Source organism: Danio rerio, chromosome 18, assembly GCF_052040795.2.
Source record: "Danio rerio strain M-AB ecotype USA chromosome 18, GRCz13ab, whole genome shotgun sequence".
In the NCBI taxonomy this organism is placed as follows: Eukaryota; Metazoa; Chordata; class Actinopteri; order Cypriniformes; family Danionidae; genus Danio; species Danio rerio.
In genome coordinates, this window is record NC_141038.1 from 1,967,501 (window position 1) to 1,995,000 (window position 27,500).

Genomic DNA, 27,500 nt, shown 5'->3' on the forward strand with positions numbered 1-27,500 from the left:
GTGATTCTACAGTTGCTATGGTAACACAACAATGATAGAAATTAATCTGTTGTAGTGATTCTATAGTTGCTATGGTAACAACTATAGAAATGTATCTGCTGTGGTGAATCTATAGTTGCTATGGTTACACCTATAGAAATTAATCTGTTGTGGTGATTCTACAATTGCTATGGTTACACAAAAAAATTCATCTGTCGTGGTGATTCTACAGTTGCTATGGTAACACCTATAGAATTTTATCTGTCGTGGTGATTCTATAGTTGCTATGGTAACAAAAACTATAGAAATCCATCTGTCATGGTGATTGTACAGTTGCTATGGTACCAAAAACCATAGAAATTCAATTGTCGTGGTGATTCTACAGTTGCTATGATAACAAAAACTATAGAGATTCATCTGTCATGGTGATTTTTCGGTTGCTATGGTAACACCTATAGAAATTCATCTGTTGTGGCGATTCTACAGTTGCTATGGTAACACCTATAGAAATTAATCAAGAGTTGGCGATTCTACAGTTGCTATGCGCTCAACAACTATAGTAATATAAACAAATGACCCAATACTGTAGATTTCTACAGTTATATGTTATATTGTACTACACAACACAACAGTTTACTGTAGGAAAAGCTAAAGTACATTACCATATTTATTAGTTAATCAGTTCACTATAGTTATTACTAAAGTATGCTGCAGCATTCATTAACAAAGAGTAAAGGCTATAATGTTTATTATAATATTTAGTTTGGTTTAAAAACACTATAGTGTTTACTATGAATGACTGCAGTATCAGTGGATCAACACTCACCTCTCCATCTCATACTCCTTCAGGCCCGGCTTCACACGTCTCATCACCTACAAGATGAAACAACACAAACACCGCTTTATAAAACACTCAATTACACATACACACACTCACACAAAGACTCAAGCATGCACACACACACACACACACAGACACACACACACAGACACAGACACGCATACATGCACGCACGCATAGCACACGCGCACACACACGAGCACACACACGCACGCACGCACGCACACACACACGTTGACAGTAAACAAACACACATAGACACACGCACACACTCACAGTCATACACAGTCACACACAAGCACGCACACACGCACGCACGCTGCTTTATGAAACATTCAACTACACACACACACACCCACGCACAGTAACAAATACACACCTACACACACAAGCAAGCAAACACACACACACACACACACACTCACACACACGTGCACACAAATAGAGACACACACCGTCAAACACACACAAACAGACACATGCACACAAATGCATGCAAGTATGCACACACATATGCGCTTGCACACAAATAGAAACACACAGTCATACACACACAAACAGACACAGATACACACACACACAAATGCATGTACGTATGCACAAACACGGTCACACACACACGCACGGTCGAACACACACACACACACACACACACACACACAAACAAACAAACAAACAAACAAACAGAGACACAAACCCATGTACGTACGCACACACACACACAGAGAGGGTTTTCCTCTACAGATAATGTCTAATAATCAGACTGAACTCTCGTCTGCAGTGTAAGCGCGCAGATAAGAACTACACACACACACACACACACACACACACACACACACACACACACACACACACACACACACACACACACACACAGGAGAGCTGAACAGCGGCTGTGGAAATGACCATCAATTGGCTGTGAATGGCGGGACGGCTCCTCCATTTGATGAGATAACAGTGATTTGCGGAGAGAAATGAAGGAGTCGCGGGCGGATTACAGGGGCTGTTTGATGATTGTAGGTTAGGAAGCTTTTATTTTAATCGAGTGTCTGAGTCACGCCGCACTGAAGGATCCCCGGGAGATTGCGGAGATCAGGCTGTTACAGATAATGTTGGCGTGCTGGGTGGCAGAGGGGTAATAGGATACTTGTAGGAATAAAGGACAGGAATGTTATGCAGTAATGACCCATTACATTGATCACAGGAGACATCTGTATTGTCATATGATATAATATGTTACATTATGGTAAATTATGTGCAACTGAAGTCAGAACTATTAGTCGTCCTGAATATTTTCCCCCAATTTCTGTTTAACAGAGAGCAGATTTCTTCAACACATTTCTAATCATAATAGTTTTAATAACTCATCTCTAATAACTGATTTATTTGATATTTGTCATGATGACAGTAAATAATATTAGACTAGATATTCTTCAAGACACTTCTATACAGCTTAAAGTGACATTTAAAGGCTTAACTAGGCTAATTAGGGTAAAATTAGGGTAATTAGGCAAGTCATTGTATAGCAGTGGTTTGTTCTGGAGACAATCCAAACCTAATATTGCTTAAGGGGGCTAATAATATTGACCTTAAAATGGGTTTAAAACTATTAAGAACTGCTTTAATTCAAGCCGAAATAAAACAAATCAGACTTTCTCCAGAAGAAAAAATATTTTAGGAAATACTGTGAAAAATTCTTGAATCTGTTCAACATCATTTGGGAAATACTTGAAGAAAATTAACAGGATGGAGAATAATTCTCATTTCAACAGTATAATATATTTTACAAGGTAATATTAGGTATATTATATACACTACACTACAGGTCAGAGGTTTTGAGTTAGTGTGAATTTTAAATGTTTTTTAAAAGCTTCTCCTGCTCACCAAGACTGCATTTATTTATTCAGAAATACAGTACAGATTGTAAAACTGTAATAACTGTTCAAAAGTAGATTATAATTTTATTTAATCATTTATTCCAGTAATTTTATAAATGAATTTTCAGCTTTATTACATCAGTGTTCAGTTAAATGATCTTTCAGAAATCACTCTTATATTTATATTATTAATCTAATTATTATTATTATTATTATTGTAATTATTATTATTGTAATTATCATTATTATTATTATTTGTATTATTATTATTATTATTATTTGTATTATTATTATTATTAATATTATTTGCATCAATATAATAATAATAATTATTATTATTATTATTGTTATTATTTGTATATGTATTATCATTTGCATTATTATTATTATTCTTTGCATAATTATTTTTCCTATTATTATAATTATTATTATTATTTTCATTATTATTATTATTATTATTATTATTATCATAATCTGTATTATTCTTAATATTTTTATTATGGTTATTTGTCTTATTATTATAATTATTTGTATTATTAATAATAATATTATTATTATTATTATTATTATTATTATTATCTGTATTATTATGATTACTTGCATTAATATTTGTATTATTTTTATTATTATTATTATTATTATTATTATCATCAATCTATTATTCTTAATATTTTTATTATGATTATTTGTCTTATTATTATGATTATTTGTATTATTATTATTATTATTTGTATTATTATTATTATTTGTATTATTATTACTATCATCTGTATAAATACATTCAAGTAATGAATATTTAAGAAATAAGTATTTAACAATTTAACTGTTTCTTTTTTACATGTAATAAATTCTGCCATATTGAACAGAATATTTTTCTTAAAAAAAAAACATAAAAAAAACAACAACTTTTGACCGGTAGTGTTAATATTTTATTATACTATGTATATTATATATTAAAATAAATTCTGTTCTTTCAAAATTTCTATTGATCAAAGAATCTTGACGATTCAAACTGACCAGCTTCCATGAAAATAAGAAGCACCACAACAGCGTTCAGCATTGCTAATAATTAGGGATATTTCTTGATCATCCAATCATGATTTCTGGAGGACCATGAGACACATATAGAGGTCACATTTCAGCAAAGAATAGAGAAACTGCTGCTTATTAAAGCCTGCTGAGATTGAGGACTACAGAAAGCGCACTTGTTACAAAAATAAAGTCCATTTTAGAGCAAAATATGACATTCAGTCAAAGCACTGGAATGAAAATATGAGAAAAATTAACCAGAATCTGCTGTTAGTCACAAACTCTGGCTCAAACATCTTACTGCTGTAAATCAAGCTGACAAGCGTTTTACACTGTGAATAAGATTAAGACAGACAACCACTTAAATAGTAATTAACATATATGTTAAGGGGATAGTTCACCCAAAAATGAATATTCTGTCATCATTTACTCACCTTTTACTTGTTTCATACCTAATGAGTTCTTCTCTTCTGCAGAACACAAATGAAGATATTTAGAAAAATGCTGAAAGCCAGTAACCATTGACTTCCATAGTATTTGTTTACCCTACTATGGAGTTCAATGGTTACTGGTTTTCAGCTTTCTGCAGAATATCTTCTCTTATGTTCAGCTGAAGAAAGAAACTCAAAGATTTGAAACACATAAGGAAGATGAAATCGTGAAAAGATTAAAATTTTGGGTGAACTGTCCTGTTAACTTACATGCATGAAAATATGGGCACCATATGAATCTGATTTCACCGGAACCAATTATAATTTTTAATTGAAAAATTAAATAAATGAAAATCAATGAAAAGTTAATAAATAAAAAATAGAATAAATTTGAAATAATATAAAATTACAAATTTTATTAAAATAGAACATTTTTAAATAAAAGTAAAATAAAGAAAATATTGAATAAATAAAAAATATTAGAATTTAAATAAAAAAATGAACAATAGAATTAATTGAAAATAATATAAAAAATGTAATTAAACAGAACAATTAATTAATTTAAAATAAAATAATTGAAAAATAAAATTAAATAAATGAATAATAATAATTGGAAAAAAAAAAAAATAAAATCTTTAATAAATAAAAAATATATTAAAAAATAAATAAAATAAATAGATGAAAAAAATTAAGATAAAATAAAATAAAAAAATACATTAAAATAAAATAAAAAAATAATAAAATAAAGGAAAAATAAAATACACAAAAAAATAAAATAAAATAATACTGATTAACACAAAAAAAAAAAAAAAAAAAACAGTTGTTCAATAACCTGCATAGTTAGCCTAATTGAGCCTTTAAATGTCACTTTATCTACTATCATCAAGGCAAAGAGTGGTATTTTACTTTAAAAGGCACAAACTGTTTAACAAACCTTCTGATGTAATGATCAATATTAAAGCCAGCACTTACGATGATAAATATGGTCTCAGCTTAAACACACAGCATTAATTCTAACACAAATCGCTGCTCCATTAATATCCAGCACTCTTAAAAAGGCCTTTCAACCATTAATGGATATCAGGAAGTCATTCTGCCATAAAGCAGCACCATCAATCTGGATTATTAAATGACTTTTGAGTCCCTGAGAGTTTTATTTACCGTCATGCATTTCTCAAACGTCATGTTCACATTATAAATACTAGCGCTTATGCTGAGAGTCTGAATGATTTACAGCAAAGTGACTGAAGACTAATAATATACATCAGACAAGCTTATTCACAAATAGCAGACATTGGGCAGAGTTTGTTTGTTTTATTTTCTATTATTTGCATGTTTTGTTTAGTATTAAATCATTAATAAATCAAAATCAAGATGTAAACTATTTTCTGTGCTCAGTTATCAAGTGTTTAGCATGCTGGTATTGCCTTGTGAAGAATAAATGCATGGCTGGCCTAGATTCTGATCAAACGGTCTAAATCTGTGTGATTATTCTGGAAGCGTTTACTGTACTGATACACACTAACAATGCAGAAAACACAAGCTCAACTTCAGCGCATCTGTGTGTGTTTATGAGTGATTCTCCCTCTGGATCATCCTGCAAACACTCTGCCAAGAGAATAGCTTATTAACAGTGAAATGAATTGACAGACGGTGGTGTTTTTACCTCTTTATGGGCTTCGCTGGAAATGCGGTTTGTGTAGCGCAGAACTTCCAGCTCCATGTCGGTCTTTAGCAGACGACTACAGACAGAGAGAAATAAACACCATTAATGATCTGCGACTTATTTACTTACTTAATTACTTACTTAACTGATTATTTATTTAACTATTTATTTCAACTATTAATTTGTTTTTTTTTCAAGTATTTATTTATTTATTAATTTACTATTTATTTCAACTATTTATTTATTTATATAATGATTTATTTCATTTATTTATTTATTTAACTGTTTATTTATCTATTTTAACTATTTATTTATCCATTTATTTCAACTATTCATTTATTTAACTATTTATTCTAACTAATTATTTATTAATTTAACAATTTATTTCAACTATATATTTGTTTATTTATTTAACAATTTATTTCAACTATTTATTTATTTTACTATTTATTTCAACTACTTATTTATTTATTTATTTAGCTGTTTATTTATCTATTTATTTCAATTGTTTATTTATCCATTTACTTCATTTAACTATTTATTTAAACTATTTGTTTATTTATTTAACTATTTATTTCAACTATTTATTTATTTTATTATTTCAATTAACTGATTATTTATCCTTTTATTTCAACTTTTTTTATTTATTTATTTATTTAACTATTTATTTATTTATTTAAACTATATTTTTATACAGGTAACTATTTATTTCAACTATTTATTTATTTATTTACTTAACTGTTTATTTATCTATTTATTTCAACTATTTATTTATCCATTTATTTCAACTATTTATTTATTTTGTTTAACTGTTTATTTATCTATACGTATCAACTATTTAGTTATTTATTAGTTAATTCATTTATTTATCAATTTATTAATTAAACTTTTTATGTATCTATTTATTTTACCTATTTCTTTTAAAACTAATTATTTATTTGAATAATTTAATTATTTATTTAGTTTTTTATTTTTTTGTTTATTATTGGAACTTTTTATTTACAAAAAGTTTTCCTCTCAATTTGGTCCTAATAGGTATTTATTTAATTTATTTATTTAACTATATCTATATAATTACTTATTAATTTATTTATTTATATTTTCATTGCAACTGAATATTTACAAAAAAATTGAACTCTTATTTTGGTCATATTTATTATTTATTTATTTTAGAACTGTATAATTTTCTAATTTAAATAGCCCATATGATCAATTTTAAATACTTTTTTTTTCCTGAATAAAAGTGTTCGATTCGTGCAGAAGCACAGAGAGTCAAAGAACAAACGTCTGCGCTAAACGGCAAATCCTAAACTTAGCCCAAACCCAGCAGGTCTGACGTCAGAGAGATCAGCACTTGTGTCTCGTTAGTGTGTGTTTTTTCTTCACCTCCAGCATCTCTTCTGCGGGAGCATCTTGGTTTATGTCTTAATGAAGGCGCCTGCATTACTGAAGCATCCTGACATCACCTCTTATGAGTCAGTGCCAATGTGCCAACTTTATAATAACACATCTAAATATAATCACAGCACGCACGCACACATGCACGCACAGAACCAGATATACACACAGACTCACACACGTGTACAGACACACACAGACTCACGGAAACACAGAAACTAGCACATACACGCGCGCACCGGAGTCACACAGACAGACACACACATACACAGAGATCACAGACACGCACATACAAGTGTGCACATGACAGACACAGGGAAACACTGACACACACACACACACACACACACACACACACACACACACACACACACACACACACACACACAGATATACACAGAGACAGGCTCACACACACACAGGGATATACACAGAGACAGGCTCAAACAGACTCACAGAAACACACAGACGCATGCACACGAGCACACGTAAACACACAGGCGAGCACAAACAGGCAGAGACGCGCACACATGTATGCAGAGAGACACACATGCACACACACACAGACACGGACACACACACACACACACACACACACACACACACACACACACACACACACACACATACACACACACACACACACACACACACACACACACAGAAACGCACACACACACACACACACACACGGACAGACACACACACACTCACACACACATGAGCGGTAACCCATGGTAACGATCAGCGATGTGATTCTCATCAGCAGCTTTATTCCAGAGCACTGAACACTTCACACACACGGATCAGTGGATCTCCAACATCAGGAATCAGTGAAGACCTGCTCTGGTAAACCTCACAGACTCTCACAAAAACTACACAAACTGTTTAATAATAAGCTTTCATGCTGGTCACATGATGAATTATTCATCATATAAAATGAGGAGATATATATATATATATATATATATTATAGGTGGTCATACAATGATTTTTTTTATCTAGATTAATCTCACTGTAATCTTGGAATTAATCTAGATTAAAATGGCTCATTCTGTCGAAGGCATTCAGAGTATGTATGCTACCCAAATAATGACTATATATAAGTCTTTGAGAACGGGTTTCTCAAGCCAGGTGGCGCATTAGACCAGGGGCTCATCTCCTGTTTCCAAAATGCATCACAAACTGCTGGAGAAACTGTTCTACTGTGATAATTGGTGATGAAAATAAATGATGTTCAATAAGATTAACTTGTAGTGTTTACTCACTGTTTATTCAGGTAAACATGAATGTTGAACTGTAGAATTGCCTACATAAGCTACAAACAACCATTTTTGATCACCTTAATCTGACTAAAGTCATCACTGAACAGAAATGAATTTAAGACATGTGGAGTAGGAATATAATATTAGTGGCATTATTAAAGTAACACACACACACACACACACACACACACACACACACACACACACACACACACACACACACACACACACACACACACACACACACACACACACACACACACACACACACACACACACAGACACACACACAGATGAAGGAAGGAAGATGGAAGAAAGAAGGAAAGAAAGAACGAACGAACAAGAGATAGGAAAGAATGAAAGAATGGAAGAAAGGATAAATTGATGGTGGACAGAAAGGAAAGAAAAAAGGAATGAAGGATGGAAGGTTGGAAGGTTGGATCGATGGTAGAAAAAAGAAAGAAAGAAAAAGTAATTGAAAAAGAACGAGAGAAAAAAAGAACGAGAAAAAGAACGAGAAAAGAATGAGAGAAAAAACAAGAGAAAGAAAGAGAGAAAGAACAGATGGTGGACAAAGAAAGATAGGAAAGAAGGTTAAGATAAATGGATGGCAGAAAAAAGAAAGAAAATAAAAAAAGAAAAAGGAAATGAAAAAGAAAGAACAGAAGAAAAGAAAGAAAGAGAACAAAATATAGGATGAATCGATGGTGGACAGAAAGGAAGGAGAGAAGGATGGAAAGGAAGATGAAAGAATGAATGATGGAAGGATGGGTGGATGATGAAAGAAAGAAAGAAAGAAAGAAATAAAGAAATAAAGAAAGAAAGAAAGAAAGAAAGAAAGAAAGAAAGAAAGAAAGAAAGAAAGAAAGAAAGAAAAAAGAAAGAAAAAGAAAAAGAAATAAAGAACGGATGAATGGATAGTGGACAGAAAGGAAAGAAAAAAGGAAGGTTAGAAGGATGGATGGCAGAAAAATAAGAAAGAAAAAATAAGTTAAAAAGAAAGAACAAGAGAAAGAACGAGAGAACAAAATAAAGGATGAATGGATGGTGGATAAAGGAAGGACAGAAGGACAAAAAGGAAGATGGAAGAATGGATGATGAAAGAAAGAAGAAAAGAAGGAAAAAAGAAAGGAATGAAGGAAGGAAAGAAAGAAAAAAAGAAAGAAAGAAAGAAAAAAAAAAGAAAGAAAGAAAGAAAGAAAGAAAGAAAGAAAGAAAGAAAGAAAGAAAGAAAGAAAGAAAGAAAGAAAGAAAGAAAGAGGGGAGAGATGGATCTTGTTGATGTGACACTGCTGCTAATACACCAGTGCAGCATTAGACTGGTCTCAGTGTTCTCTGTATTCTGCGTGTATAACAGAACCGCTAACAGTCGTAGTCGTGTTCTTCAGTTGTTTGTCAGGTGACGTAAACGCATCTGCAGGTCTTTAATATCTGTGAAATGCTTCATCATGCAGAAGCGAGCTGCAATTTCTCTCTGCAAATCTCAGAGTAATAAGTGAAGGAGAGAATAACAAGAAAACAACAGAGTTAGCGGGCGAGCAAAGGGAGACGGTAATGAGCCACTTTCCAGCCAGTAATAGAGGAGAAATCCTAATGCACACAGCAGAGAGAGAAGCACGCAGACCATTACACACAGACCTGCACAGGAGAGACACACTGCACTGCTGATCGTGTGCTTCAGACTCAAGAGTCATTGTGCTGAAATTATCTGAAGCGCTTCAGCTCAACACTGACTGCCTCATGACAAGAGGAGCAAAGATCCTTTACACCGCACAACAATAACAACAGAGAACTGATGCGTTTCATCTCACCATTCTGATTTTAATTTCTTAAAAATTAGGAGCATCAGCACTGCGATATTTAGCTATTTGAGTCAAATTTAAAGAGTTTTTAAACTCAGAACTGTAACATAAAATAGAATAAGTGACATGCAAATGAGGAGTTTTTACATGCAAATTAGAATTGTGGTGTAAAATGAGAATTTTGACATGCAAAGAAAGAATTGTGAAATGGAAATGATGAATTATGGCATGCAAACAAAGAACTGTAGAATGGAAATGAAGAATTGTAGCATGCATTACGTGGTGCGTATATTAGAATTGTGGCATGTTAATTAAAATTGTGGCATGCAAATAAAGAAACGTGACACGCAAATAAAAAATTATGACATGCAAATTCAAATGATGACATGCAAACTAGAACTGTGACACGCACGTGACATAAATTAGAACTGTGTCATGTGAATTAGAGTTTGCATTGGCATGCAAGCAACGAATTGTGGAATGCAAATGAAGAATTGTGACATAAATAAAAATTGTGACAAGTAAATTAGAAATATGACATGCAATCAAGAATTGTGACATGTAAATTAGAATTGTAACATCTAAATTTAAATTGTGGCATGCAAATGAAGAACTGTGGCATGTAAATGAAAAATTGTGGCAGGCAAATGAAGAATTGTGGCATGCAAAATAAAACTGTAACATGTAAATTAAAATTGTTGCATGCAAATAAAGAATTGTGGCATGCAAATGAAGAATTGTGGCATGCAAATTAAAACTGTGGCATGTAAATTAAAACTGTGGCATGCAAATGAAGAATTGTGGCATGGAAATTAAGAATTGTGGCATGCAAATGAAGAATTGTGGCACGCGAACAAAAAAATTGTGACGTAAATTAGAATTGTGACATGCAAATCAAGAATTGTGGCATGTAAATTAAGAAGTGTGACATTCAAATAAAGAATCGTGGCATGTAAATTAGAATGGTGACATGCAAATAAGAAACTGTGACATGCAAATTAAAACTGTGACATGTAAATTAAAATTGTGGCATGCAAATGAAGAATTGTGACACGTAAATTAGAATTGTGAAACGCAAATCAAGAATTGTGGCATGCAAATGAAGAATTGTGGCATGCAAATTTAAATTGTGGAATGCCAATGAAGAATAGTGGTATGCAAATGAAGAATTAGGGCATGGAATTTAGAATTGTGGCATGCAAATGAAGAATTGTGGCATGCAAATTAAAATTGTGACATCTAAATGAAAAATTGTGGCATGCAAATAAAGAATTGTGGCATGCAAATTAAATTTGTGACAAATTAAAATTGTGGCATGCGAATGAAGAATTGTGGAATGTAAATGAAGAATTGTGGCATGTTAATTAAAAATTATCGCATGCAAATGAAAAATTGTGGCATGTAAATTATAAATGTGGCATGCAAATGAAAAATTGTGGCATGCAAATTAAAATTGTGAAATACCAATGAAAAACTGTGGCATGTAAATTATAATTGTGTCATGCAAATCAAGAATTTTGACACGCAAATCAAGAATTCTGGCATGTAAATTAGGATTTTGACATGTCAATGAAGTGTGGCTTGCAAATGAATCTGTGTGACATGCAAGTGAAAAACTGTGACATGCAAACAAAGAAATACAGCATGTAAATAAGAATTGTTAGATGTAAATGAAGAATAGAGACATGCAAATGAAGAAGTGTGATGTGGTTGTAAAATTGTACATTTCTTTATTGCAAGTTTTAAAACCTTAAGCCTCTTTAAGCAACTTTACTTCACACTTCTGGGATTACTCTATTCTCCAGAATTATTTTTTTTTAAAAGTAATTGTGAGAGAGTTGTGAGAAAAATAACAATTAAGTTTATGTCTTTTTTTATCCCCCAGCAGAAACAGGCTTTAATAGATGATGGTTTCATTTGAATATAATTCCCCCCCCCCCCCCCCCCCAACAAAATTCAAACATTAATACAACAGAACAAAGAATCACATCTGATCCAGCCCATTGTGTCTGCATGCTTAATGATTCTCCATTAATTAAATAAAAGACAAAGAAACAAGCCGATCTTCACAAACACATTAAGAACAAACTTTTTAAAAGATGCAATGAATCGGAACACGAAGAGATGAAACAGTCCAAGTTCAGTCGTAACGAAGCGCTGGTAATCGCCGTCTACTCTACCTTTCATCAAAAGATCAAACACTTGCTAATTGGAGTAACCGGCAAACTGCCTTTGATTTTGTTAATTGGACTTTAGTAACAAGCTCAGATTTGTGCTTTAGTTATTAAGACATCAATCACACCTCGGCTGCAGAAAAAAAAAGATTTAATTCAGTTGAAATGTTTTGACTATACGTGTGATGTAAAGAGCACTCACCATTCCACAATCACAGGGTGCAGCAGCGAGTTATTCACCTCAAACCTGCAGAAGAGAAGAACATAATGTTTTTGTGTGACTAAATGCATTCATTTTCAACATTGCATCTATTGTTTTAGCACTTCAATTCTTTTTGTGTCAATAAATGTGTTGGTTTTTAACACTCCATCTATTGTTTTTGCATTTCATTTGTTTCTGTGTCAATAAAAGCTTTGGTTTTCAACACTACAACGTTTGTTTTAGCATCTCAGGCCCATAAATAATAAATTGTTCTGTACTAAAAATGTGCTTTTGATGACATTTGAACTGATTTTTATTTCCATAAAACTGTGTTCTTCATTATTGTAATAATCTGATTGCTTATTTTTTTACTTTCTTTTCAGAATTATTAGTTTCAAGTTTGTTTTGAAGCAATTTTATTATTATTAATAATAATTTTTAAAATATTTAAACTTAAAGAGTCATTATTTTTCTTATAATACAACCATTGCTCGATTCTGATTGGTTGATGAGTGTATTATAAATATTATTATTATATTCCTAATTATTATAAAGGGTCCGATCACTTCTACATTGTGTTGATTATTGTATGTATAAGCTTGAGCTTGTGATTACAGATATTTTACTGCACTAATTATTTTTTGTTGAATAATCTGGTTATAAAAGTTTGTTTTATACAGACTATTTACTGCATTCAGCTCCATGAAGGAAGTGAATTGACTCCTTCAAATTGTACTGATCTGAATTAACTCTTTGATTTAACGAACTCATTCAAACTGAATTGACTCTTTTGAATTGTAGTGATCTAAAATTACTTTTAGATTGAATTGACTCTTTTGAATAAAACTGTATTGATTCTTTTGAATTTGAATTGGTTCAACTTAAATTTAATTGAACCGAGTTGACTATTTTGAACCGAATTCATGCTTTTTAACTGAATTGACTGAATTGAATCTTTCAAATTGTGTGATAATTTGAATAGACTGAATAAACTCTTTGATTGGACGGACTCTTTTGAAATGAAGTTAATTGACCCTTTTGAATTGTACTGATCTGTATAATTAACTTTTTTTTAATTGAACTAATCTGAATTAACTTTTAGATTGAATTGACTCTTTTCAATTGAACTGAACAGACTCTTTTGAATTGAACAGAGCTGAACTGACTCTTCTGTATTGATGCTTTGATTGAATTGACTCTTTTGAATTGAATTTAACAGAATTTACTATTTTAAGCTGAATTTACTCTTTAGAATTGAACTGAATTGACTCTTTTGAATTGAATTGATTCAACTTAAATTTAATTCAACTGACTTAACTATTTTGAACTTAATTTACTCTTTTTAACTGAATTGAGTGAAGTGAATCTTTTAAATTGTACTGATCTGAATTAACTCTGATTGAATGGATTCTTTTGAACTGAACTAAATTGACTCTTTTGAATTGTATTTATTGAATTGACTCTTGAAATAATTTTACAGAATTAACTATTTTAAGCCGAATTGACATTTTTAATTGAACTCATTTGAATTTACTTTTAAGATTGAATTTACTCTTTCGAATTGAATTTAACAAAATTTATTACTTTGAGCTGAATTGACTCTTTTCGATTGAACTGAACTTAATGGACTCTTTTGAATTCAACAGGAGCTAAATTGACTCTTTTGAATTGAACTGAACTGACTTTTTTTAATTGAACAGAGCTGAATCGACTCTTTTAAAATGAACTGATCAGAATGGACTCTTTTGAATTGAACAGAGCTGAATTGACTCTTTTGAATTGAACTGAACGGACTCTTATGAACTGAACAGAGCTGAATTGACTCTTTTGAATTGAACTGAACTGACTTTTTTTAATTGAACAGAGCTGAATCGACTCTTTTAAATTGAACTGATCAGAATGGACTCTTTTGAATTGAACAGAGCTGAATTGACTCTTTTGAATTGAACTGAACGGACTCTTATGAACTGAACAGAGCTGAATTGACTCTTTTGAACTGAGCTGAACTGAATGGACTCTTTTGTATCTAATGCGATGACATTCAGACACTATTAAAACGTCCTCGTCCATAAATGTTGCAGTAAGAGATAACAGTGAAGATCTAAACCCTGTGTGTGATCTTACTTCAAACACACAGAGGGTTTTGTGTGCCACTTTCTCCGAGTGAGTTTCAGGAGCAGAACTCTGAATAAAGGATGAAACTCACCGACTGATGCCTTCAAAGGAGGCTTCACGACAGGTGCTGCCGCTATCAGTGTTCAGCCCTCGCTACACACGAGGAAACACAGAGAAACACGTTAAACCATCTCATTATTGTAGGCAAGAATTGAACTGAACCATCATCTAATGAACAATCTTACCAATGTGAGCAGCACACTTGGCTTCATCTTAGCCAGGACATCAGCGATCTGTGGAGAAAAGCACATCATTTAAGCAAAATATCCAGGAAAATCCAAATCCCTCAACATTTCTGACAGCTACAATGAACATCAGCGAGACCGGATTTGAGCAGAGATTTCCTCAAGGTAGACAAACAATCTTCACGTGGACCAATCAGACACTGAATCATCAATAATCTGCAGCCGCTGTACTGTGAGCGAAGGATTGTGGGAAGAACACCGGAGCTGTTTTATGTGCTCTCAGGAGTGGATGAGAAGCGTTTTAAACCCACAGGACGAATCAAACACAGACGGTTTTACCTGCGGGGAGATTTCACTGAGAAATCCACATTTCTGCAGGAGCTCAACACTAATCCACACATACCACACAGAGCCGAATGCTGAACGCTTCACTACTAAAATTGTCAACCTATTTCTGTAAATTTATTATCTGTCCTCAATTTTCTAAATATTTCTAGGAAATGCTGAGTTTATATCTCAGAATTCAGACTTTTTATTTATATTTCAGAATTTAGACCTATTTAGAATTATTTAGACTAGAATAAAAAGCAGTTTTAAATTATTTTATGAACCATTTTAAGGTCAATATTATTAGCCCCTTAAGCTATATTTATTTTCGATAGTCTACAGAACAAACCATCATTGTACAATAACTTGCCCAATTACCCTAACCTGCCTAGTTAACTTAGTTACCCTAGTGAAGCCTTTAAATGTCACTTTAAGCTGTATAGAAGTGTCTTGAAGAATATCTAGTCTAATATTATTTACTGTCATCATGGCAAAGATAAAATAAATCAGTTATTAGAAATGAATTATTAAACTATTAAAACGGTTACGTTTATATATATATATATATATATATATATATATATATATATATATATATATATATATATATATATATATATATATTATTATATTATTATATATTATTATAATATTATTATATATATATATATATATATATATATATATATATATATATATATATATATATATATATATATATATATATATATATATAAACTAACAAATGAAAGGATGAGTAAATGAATGAATGAGATACATAAATAAACAAATTAAAAAATGAGTGAGTAAATGAATGAAAATTTTAAATGAACAAATGAATGAATGAAATGCATAAATGAGCAAGTGAATGAATGAGAGAGTGAATAAAACACATAACTGAATGAGTGAGTGAATTAATAGATTAATAAATTAAACACAGAAATGTACAAATGATGAATGAATGGGTGAATGGGTGAATGAAAAAGATAAATATACAAAAGAACGGACGAATGACTGAAAATACATAACAAATGAATAAATGAGTGAGTGAATAAAACACTGAAGTGAATGAGTAAGTGAATTAACAAAATTAATGAATTAAATAGATTAATGTACAAATGATGAATGAATGAAAAAGATAAATGAACAAAGGAATGGATGAATGACTGAAAATGCATAACAAATGAATGAATGAGTAAGTGAATGAAAAAAATACATAATTGAATGAGGGAACGAAAAAACGAATTAATGAAATACATAAACGAATGAATGAATGAATTAGTGAGTGAGTTGGGCAATGAATTAAAAAACAAATTAATTAAAGAATAAAAAGGCATAACAAATGAACAAATAAATGAATGAATGAATGAATGAATGAATGAATGAATGAATGGAATACATAATTGAATGAGTGAGTGATTAAACGAATAAATGAATGAATGAAATACATAAACTAACAAATGAATGAATGAGTTGGGAAATGAATGAAACAATAAATAAATGAACAAATGAATTAATGATTTTTTTTCTGAATGAATGAATTAAAATACAAAATTAAAAATAATGACTGAGTGAATGAATGAAATAAATCAACATAGTTGTTATATTAACATTTTCATTACAAATACAATTATTATTGACTGCCTAATTGTAAAAGCAGTATCTGACAAGAACTACTATTCCTAATATTATTATTATTATTATTATTATTATTATTATTATTATTATTAAAACAATGCCATTTTTAGTGTTTATGAAAACACATACTGTACATGTTACACACTAAAAAATTCAAATCAATCAGTGATCAATCAATAAAAAAATACATGCTGCATGAAGTCTTCTAAAACCAGCCGGTTAGTAATCATTTGATTTCCTCATTGAAAAGCGTGTATAGTGGTGTAATAAATGCAGACGGCGTGCAGCAGCAGTGCATCATCCTAATGTGTCAGCCGTATAAATATTTGATTATTTTGTTTGCAGGCCAGGTTTGACTTATGACTCTGAAAGAAAAGTCTTTTAGATTTACAAATACAAAGGGTGAGTTTTATCACATAAATATCAATCTGATAATAATAATAATAATAATAATAATAATAATAATGATGATGATGATGATGATGATGATGATGATGATGATGATGATGATGATAATAATAATAATAATTATAATAATAATGATAATAATAATAATAAGGCATCGTTTGTTAAATTGGCACTACTAATGTTAATTATATATCTATAATTCTTCCTGTTACTTCACAGCCCATAACTAATGCTAAGAGAATTTATTTTATTTTTAAATGGAATCAAATTGAATTGAAATGCACATTTATTTTTCTTTGATGTCTAAAAGTAAAGTAGTTTAAGCATAACTGAAGGGATATATGGTGACATGATGTTTCCAGATGAAGCAGTTATGTGTTGCTTGGCTGTGGGTGTGATTGACCTGATGTGCTAAAACACATTTAACACCTAATGCTAACTTTACTTTAGGTGAAAATGAGTGATGACAAAAAAAGCACATCACGCGGGTCAAAATCAGCGAAAAACATTTCCTTAACGAACAGGAGACTTAAAAATGCTGTAGTTTTTTCCCCCCAATCTGAATGAATGAGTGAATAAAATATATCAACTAACAAATTAATGAACGAGTGAGTAAAGGAATAAACAAATGGTTAAATGAGTCAGTGAGTGAATGAATGAAAGTAAAATGAACAAATCAATAAATAAAAAAGTGAATGAATGAGTGAAAAATCCATAATTGGATGAATGAGTTAATGAATAAATGAATAAAGGAAATACATAAATGAACAAATAAATGAATGAGTCAGAGAATGAATGAAAAAGAGAAATGAACAAATGAATAAATTAAAATTCATAAATAAACAAATGAATGAATTAGTGAGTGAATGAATAAAGTACATAATTGAATGAGTGAGCAAATGACTAAATAAATAAATTAATAAATTACATAAATTATTAAAAAGTCGATAAATTAATAAATTAAATCGATAAATGAACAAATGGATGAATGAGATTTTTTTCTGAATTAAAATACATTAAAAAATTGAATGAATGAATGAAATACATAAACGAACAAACGAAATAATTAATTAAATTCAAAAATAAACAAACAAATGAATGAATGAATAAATGAGTGAATAAACAGAAAGAAAACAAATGAATGGATGAGTGAATGAAATGCATAATTAAACAATGAATGCATGACTGAATAAATAAAATACATAAATAAATGAATGAGTGAATGAAACTCTTAATCAATAAAAATGAATGAACGATTGAGTAGATGAATGAAATCCAAAAATTAACAAATGAATGAATGAGTGAACAAAATACACAAGAACAAATTAATGAATGAGTAAATTATTAAATGATTTACATAAGTGAACAATGAATGAATAAATACATGAATGAATGAGTGAATGAAATACATTACAAAATGAATAAATAAGTGAGTGAATGAATAACATACAAAATTAAACAAAGGAATGAGTGAATGAAATACATGAACAAGGAATGAGTGAGTGACTGAATGAAATATATAAACAAATGAACAAATGAGTGAATGTGTGAGTGAATGAAATACACAAAGAACTAATTAATGAATGAGTAAATATATGAATGAAATACATAAATGAACAATGAATGAATGAGTGACTGAATGAAATACATAAACAAATAAGTGAAAGAGTGAGAGAATGTATGACATACAAAAATGAACAAATGAAAGAATGAGTGAATGAAATACATAAATGATCAATGAATAAGTGAGTGACTGAGCAAATTAAATACTTAAACATATGAATGAAGGAGTGAATGAAATGCATAAACGAACAAATTAACGAATGACACAAAAAATGAACAAATGAACAATTGAGTGAGTGAATGAATCAAATACATAAATGAACAAATGAATGAACGAATGAGTAAATAACTGAATAGTAATTTGAATGAATGAATGTTTGTAATGAATGATTTAAGTATTAAATGCATGAATGAATGAATACATGACTGCATGAAATTTGAAAATATTTAATCATCAAACAAATGAATAAATAATTAGGATCAAATTAATGAATAAGAAAAATAACAAAATAAACGAATAAAAATGCATGAATGTATGAATGAATGAATGAATTAACTAAATTTAAGATTCAAAATTAAAATTAATGTTAAAAAACATGCATGCATAAATGAATGCATGAATAATAAAAATGTATGAATGAGTAAATAGGTAACTAAATGAATAAACATTAATGAATTAACTAAATGAATACATTAATAAGTGTATTAAAAATTAATTAAATGAATGAACAAATAAATAGAAGTATAAATAAATAAATAAATAAATACATAAATGCATGAATGAATGAATATAATTTAAAGCATCTGCAGTCAGGAAAATAGTGATCATGACCACAATTAAAATTATTTTAATCATAAAACAAACATTTCATTCAAAAATCTTGTTTAATAAATAAGAAAACCTCTCGTTCTTGGTCTTAAATTGTTCAAAGAACCGTGACGACTTTCTTAATCAAACCAAAGACAAATGAAACAGATGGCAAAAGCCTGAACTGTTAAATTAATGGAGCTTCTGAAACATGAATAAATAAATCAAAAATGAGAAGTTGTGAACAAAGTGCTTACACAGAACTATTGTTGAGAGCCCAAGACAGATGGCGGAGAAATATAAAAGTGACATGCATGATGAATGAGCGATTCTTAAAACATTTGAACAAAAATCCAAACTTAATTGAGTCTGGCAGCGATGTCACACGCCCTTAATTATTCAGATTTTATGAGGCAGAAATCAGTGATCAAGATTAATGGGCTCCAAATGGCAAGAAATCGATGCAAAGTGAATCAATAGTGTTTGGGTTTTTGCTCGGACAACATTTCCCAGAAAGTGGAAAAATCAGGGTCATTAAAGCAACCAGTGCGAGGATCAGGATAAACACACACAGATGAACTCATGAGGAGAGGAATAAAAGAGGCAAAAAAATATTCATTCATTCTTTTTTCTTGGCTTAGTCCCGCCAATTTATCCAGGATATGTTTTAGACAGCAGATGCCCTTCCAGCTGCAACCCAGTACTGGGAAACACCCATTCACACACTCATAGACTATGGGCGATTTAGTTCATCAATTCACCTTTAGTGCATGTGTTTGGACTGTGGGGGAAAGCGGAGCACCCAGAGGAAACCCACGCCAACATGGGGAGAACATGCAAACTCCATACAGAAATGCCAAATGACCCAGCTGGAGACTCAAACTAGCCATCTTCATACTGTAAGGTGACCCCTGAGCCACCGTACCGCCCATAAAATAATAATTAAACAAACGTAATAATTAAACTAAATAAACTAAATAAACTAAATAAACAAATTAATTCATGAACACATAAATGACAAATTAAACAAATGAAAGAAAAATAATTAATTGAATAATTAAATGAATGAATAAATGTAATAAATAACTGAAGGAATAAGTACATGATTGAATAATTAAACTAAAAGAATAAATGAAACAACCTAATAAAAAGTAAACTAATACACGAATGCATAAATCAAAACTTAAATGAAAGAAAAATAAATGATTGAATAATAGAATGAATGAATGAATTGAATGAACGAATAAATAAAATGAACAATTAATAAATGAATATATGGATACTTGAAATTAACAATTAATAAAATATTAAATTATTTAATAAATGAATGAATAAATTAATAAATTAATAATTGAATGAATAAGAGAAAATTTTAAATGAAAATTTAAATAAACAAATTAATTAAATAATGTAATAAATGAATGGATGGATGGATGGATGGATGAATAAATAAATGAATGAACGAATGAATAAATTTCATTAAAATGTTATTCTCCCACAATTTACCATCATTTACTCATTTTCAGCAAACGACAACAACATTTCCAGAATGGAGGACTCTGAAAGTCATTCCTGCATACATTATCTGATGCTGAGGGCGAGATTCGGGACGCTCCCAATGTCATTCCGGCTCTGGATTAAACATGAGTTTCATTATATTAATCACTACAATTATATTTTTAAATGGATGAAAATGAATTGAATGAATAAATAAATAAGTGAATGAATGAATGAATGAAATTAATAAAAAAATTAACAAATGAATGAGTTAATAAGTAAATAAATACATGAATACTTAAAATGGGCAATTAAATAATCAAAAGAAGAAAAAATAATTAAATTAATAAATAAATGAACAAATGATTGAATAAATGAATGAATGAGTAAATTTTTATATGAATAATTGAGATGAACAATTAAATATTCTAATTAAAGGAAAATAATTAAATTAATAATTAAATAAACAAATTAATTAATTGAATAAATAAACAAATGAATGAATGAATGAATAAATGAATGAAAAAAATCAGTTAATTAATAAATGAATATTTAAAATGATCAATTAAATGATTAATTATGAAAGAATGCAATTAATAATAAAAAATTAAATAATTGAATCAATTAATAAATAAATGAACAAATAAATGAATGAATAAATGAGTAAATTAATACATGAATACCAAAAATGAACAATTAAATAATTGAAAGAAGGGAAAATAATTGAATAAATATTTGTGTGAATGAATGAATGAATTAATTAACATGAACACTTAACATAAACAATTAAATAATCACATGAGGAAATATTATTTAATTAATAATTAAATTGAACTAATTAAACAAATAAACAAAAGAGAGAATTTATAAATAAATGACTTGAATAAGTTGATAAATAAATGAACAAAAAAAATAATAATAAAATAAATAAAGGAACGAATAAGTAAATGAACACATGATAACTTAAAATGACCTAAATTAAATAATCAAATAAAGGAAAAAATATTTAATTAATAATTAAACTAATTAAAAAAATGAATTGATAAATAACTGAATTAATAAGTTGATAAATAAATGAACAAACAAAAAAATGAAAAGGTACATGAATACACGAATAATTAAAATGAACAATAAAATAATTATATAAAGGAAAATAATTAAATGACTAATTAAGTAAACAAATGAATGAATGAATGAATAAATTAATAAATGCATGGACAATTGTATAAACAAAAAATAAATGAATGAATGAGTAAATGAAAACAAGGATACTGAAATTGAACAATTGAGTAATCAAATAAAGGAAAAAAATTGAACGAATAATTAAGTGAGAAAACAAATTAAACAAATAAATTAAAAAATAAATAAATAAATAAATATTTAATAATGTTTAATTTTTTTCAGTAAACTTAAAACTATCTCCTTATTCAGTTTGCATAAAAGTGAAGACATTTCCAGAATGGAGGACTCTGAAAGTCATTCCCGCATACATTATCTGATGCTGAGGGCGAGAGACGGGACGCTCCTCAATGTCAGAGTCCGGCTCCGGATTAAACGCACAGCATCTATTTGCCTTGGAGATTTCATTTGTTTTGTAAGATTACAGATATTTCTGCTGGCAGCGCCTCTGTTTGCCTTCTCAAATGATGTGTTTAAGCAGCGCTGAGAGGAACCCCAGGAGAAGGTCATTAACTCTTACAAAACAGCAGAAAACACTCCAAAAAAAAAAAAAAAAAAAAACAAGCGAAAGAGCAAAAACATGAGGAACAAGCCCTACTGTCATCAGCACTCTTACATACAGAACACCACATTAACTCACAGAAGTTTTTAAGTGCATTTGCATATGTCTGGAGGACTTCAAAGCAGATAGCAGTAGCACTAGAGAGAAATGAGAACTGTTTGAGAAAGAGAGAAGAGAAGAGTGCTGGCTTTCAAAACATGCATTGCAATCTATTCTATTGTTATGCTTTAATATGTTCTGTGCTGTATTCTGCTCTATTCTATATCCTGTTCTATTCTATTCTATTCTATTCTATATCCTGTTCTATTCTATTCTATTGTATTATTTTTTATTAAATATTCCATTTTATTCTATTATAAGATATTCTGTTCTATTTCATTCTATTCTATTCTGTTCTATTTTATTTTATTCCATTCTATTCTGTTTTGTTCTATTCTCTATTCTATTCTGTTCCATTTGATTTGATTCTATTCTGTGTGATTCTATTGTATTCTATTCCATTTCGTTCTATTCTATTTTATTCTATTCTATTCTATTCTATTCTACTCTATTACGTTCTGTTCTATTCTATTCCATTCTATTCTATTTTATTCTATTCCGTTCCATTATATTCTACTCTATTCTATTCCATTCCTTTCTATATTATTCTGCTCTGCTCTATTCTATTCTTTTCCATTCCGTTCTATTCTACTCTGTTCTGTTTTATTCTATTCCATTCTATTCCATTCTACTCTATTCTATTCCATTCTATTCTATTTTATTCCATTCCTTTCTATTATATTCTGTTCTATTTTATTCTATTCCTTTCTTTTCTACTCCGTTCTGTTTTATTCTATTCCATTCTATCCTATTTTATTTAGTTCTATCCTATTCCATTCTACTCTATTCCATTCTATTTGATTTTATTCAATTCCTTTCTATTATATTCTGTTCTATTCTATTCTGTTCCATTGTATTCAATTTTATTCTATTCGATTCAGTTATATTTTATTCCATTCTATTGTAATCTTTAATCAGTTAAATTAAATTAAAAATGTATCTATTCTTTTATATTATAATTATAATCTGTTCTATTTTATTCTGTTTAATGTGCAATGATTTGTTGCAGTCCCTTTCCTATACTGAAACTTTGACCTTTATTTAACCTGTATTAACTAGTGCAGTGTGTTTTGTTGAATGGATGATGAATCAACATTTAAACTTCAATATCAAACTGAGAATAATTTAGCCAAAATTGTGCCTCTGATACTAATCTGAACTGATGTGTACCCTGGGTGCAATGGATAAAATCCAAACCCATACATGCAAATGCACTTTTTCTGTCTTAGGGAAACTCTTGAAGGATTTCTGATGCTGTCTAGGAAGCTCACTTAATTTTAGACCAGAGCCAAAAGAAAGAGGAAAAACATCTATGAGGGCATTTAAAAAAAAAAAAAAAAAAAAAGTGAAGTATTCATACACCCATATGCAATGTAATAAGTCAAAACATTTTACTTTATTATAACTTTTTGTTTTATTTCATTATTTTTTTATGTAATTTAATTTAATATTTTTTTTATATTTATTGTAATTTTATTAGTAGTATTCAAATGAATTATTTATATTTTTGATATTTAATTTTATAGCATTTTTAAATTTATAAAAAATACATTCAATTTAAATAAATTTCATATTTTATATTTTATTTCATTTTATTTTTTTATTTTATTGTATTGCATTTTTCTTTTTCTTCTCTTTTTTCATTTCATCTTTTATTTTTTATAGTACTATTGTTTTTTTGTAATTTAATTTAAATTGTATCATTTGTTTGCATTTTTGCTTTTATTTATTCAATTTAATAGATTTTTTTCTTTTTCTATAGATTTTTAATTTTAGTTTTTTGTTTTATTATTTTTTTCCTTTTAGTAATATTTGTTTATTTAATTTAATTATTTTTTTATTTATTAAAATTTTTATATTTATTTTTTAAATTTCATTTAATCTTTTATTTTACATTAGCTTTAATGTAATTTTATGTTTTTTATTGCATTTTTCTATTCTTTTCTTTTCTTTTTCTTTTATTAATTTAATATCATCCTATTTTTATTAGTACTATCGTTTTTGTAATTTATTTTGTAGTCATTTATTAAAATACTAATTTTATTATTTTAATGAATTATTTAATTTCTTTTATTCTTTAATTTTTTTTATAATTTTTTTTTCATTTTACAATTTTATATTTAATTTTATTATTTCGTTCTATTGTTTATGTAATTTAAGTATTATTTATTTTATTTAAATTGTATTATTTTATTATCTTTTATCTAATTAGTTTGTTTTTTATTTATTTAATTTTTTATTACATTTTTATGAATTTTTTATATTATTTAACATTTTGTATTTAATTTTATTACTACATTTTTTCTTTTATTGTCTTTTATTTTTCTTCTATTTATTTATTTTTCTTTAATCTTTAATTTCTTATTAGTAATATTGTTTTTATGAAATTAAATTATTATTTGTTTCATTTATATAATGTTATAATTTTATTGCATTTTTTATTTATTTAATTTCAGCTTTATTTATTTCCTTTTTTATTTTAATTATTCATTTACTTTACTATTAGTAGGTTTTTTGTTAATTGAATAATTTATTTAAGTTTTTATATTTATTTTTATTATTTTAACTTATTGCTATCTAGGAAACTCCCTTGATTTTCGATCCAACAGAAAGAGCAAAAACATCCATGAGGGTGTTTTTAAAGCAGAGTGAATTATTCATAACGCAGGCATGACTGCTCTCTCCACATGAGGAGGACTGACCCGTGGCCAGAGGCGCAGAAATCCAGCTAAAAACTCTCAAACCATTACTCTTAAAGTGCTGCGTCTGAACATGCTGTGTGTGTCTGATACTGTTAGAGGAACAGAATTACCTTCCAGAGCCTCAGATCGCTACAAATGTGAATATTTCATTTACTCCCAGGATCTTCTGGATGCCTTTAGGATTTGAGAAAGTGAATTTCTGCAGTAATAGCTTTCATTAAAGTGCAAATGAAGGCACACTGACCTGCTCTTACACATGAACTACTGCTGGATATTGATGAGGCTCAATTACTCCACAATTTTGGGTAATTTTAACGTTTTTTGCATTGGCTGGTGATCACTGTAATTGAAGTGTGAACGGTGTACTCGCTCAGTTAAGGGTGCAGTAGGTGATCTGCCAAAATGCTATACGTTAACAAAATACCTTTAAGAACACAGTCCCTCCCCTGCCATCTAAAGCCACGCCTCCTTAAATCACGGACAATGCACTGTTAATATGACAGAAGACAACCCACTAGATCATGTTATTCGCCAGTTAGAAAACAGTACTTTATAATACTACAATTCTCAATGAACAACTGTATTATATCTAGCACGTTTCAGTAGCGTAGCAGCAGAACTTGTCAGAATGTGCAGTAATTCATGCATGCAAGGATTGCTGGTCTCACTCTCTCACACGCTTTGTCCTAAAGCAACTACTGTATGCTTAGTGGTTGGCTGGTGGCATGCAGGAATTACACTTATTACTAAGCCATACTGACATGCTATTTCAGAGTGAAAGTATTGGAGAACATTATAGGGAGTCTGCCATTGATCAAAAATGAATCAATCTGAATATAAAAGCAACTTCAGCTCAGTAAAGCAGGCTAATCTAAATCTAAATTTACATTATCTGTGGTGTAAAAGGCCCTTATGAAACTAAAAATAATCATATTAATAGTTCGCCCGGAAATTTCAGTGGCTGGACAACACTTCTGTGCATATAACCCATTCATAACAACCCAATCTACATCAGCTCTGCGTGACTAAAAGAGTTTTAACACATAACATTACCTGTGTAACAGAAACATTCCAGCCATGGTGTCGTCCGTCTTCCAGCTGGCAAAACTAACTTGATTCAGGCTTTGCTTATCAGGATTTGTTTTTACTGCTGTCACTTTCTCATGTGCACGCGCAAACGGCAGTTCTGTCTGTGTAAACGAAGGTACGCAGTTGTACAAATCTACATTTGTTGACAGACAGTTTGGGCTTTTTATCAGAAATGGCAGGGAGAACATGCAAACTCCACACAGAAATGTCAACTGAGCCGAGGATCGAACCAGCGACCTTCTTGCTGTGAGGCATCAGAACTACCTACTGTGCCTCTGCCTCGCCCCTAGTCAATATCTCTATTTAATAAATATATAATCTTCAATTGCATCAAATGAGCAAAAAATCTTTTTTAAGCAAACAAAAACTAATAATTAAAATAGCAAAACTCTCTTTTTAAAGAAGGAAAACCATCAAAAATAAAACTAAAACACAACGGCTCAGTAAGAAATCAGCTCAAGGCCACTTCATCATACAGACATAAATAATGATCTGAATTATATAAGAGAACAAACAGAAGACAGATTTATTATCATGTTAATAAAAGCAGTGAAACTGTACTCACGTCAGTGGTGAAATGCACCTCGTCTACAGCGTATTTCTC

The 27,500-nt window shown here is 29.6% G+C and overlaps 1 protein-coding gene across 1 annotated transcript in view; it reads right to left on the reverse strand.

The window, feature by feature from the left end:
- pepd (peptidase D) overlaps nucleotides 1-27,500 on the reverse strand; it is a 99,975-nt gene that overhangs the window by 49,919 nt on the left and 22,556 nt on the right. The window contains 6 exon segments of the mRNA NM_198912.1: nucleotides 806-852; nucleotides 5,824-5,899; nucleotides 12,665-12,709; nucleotides 14,871-14,932; nucleotides 15,025-15,072; nucleotides 27,462-27,500. The exon segment at nucleotides 27,462-27,500 is cut by the window's right edge and continues 25 nt beyond it. Of these exon segments, the coding sequence (NP_944594.1) occupies nucleotides 806-852; nucleotides 5,824-5,899; nucleotides 12,665-12,709; nucleotides 14,871-14,932; nucleotides 15,025-15,072; nucleotides 27,462-27,500 (317 nt within the window).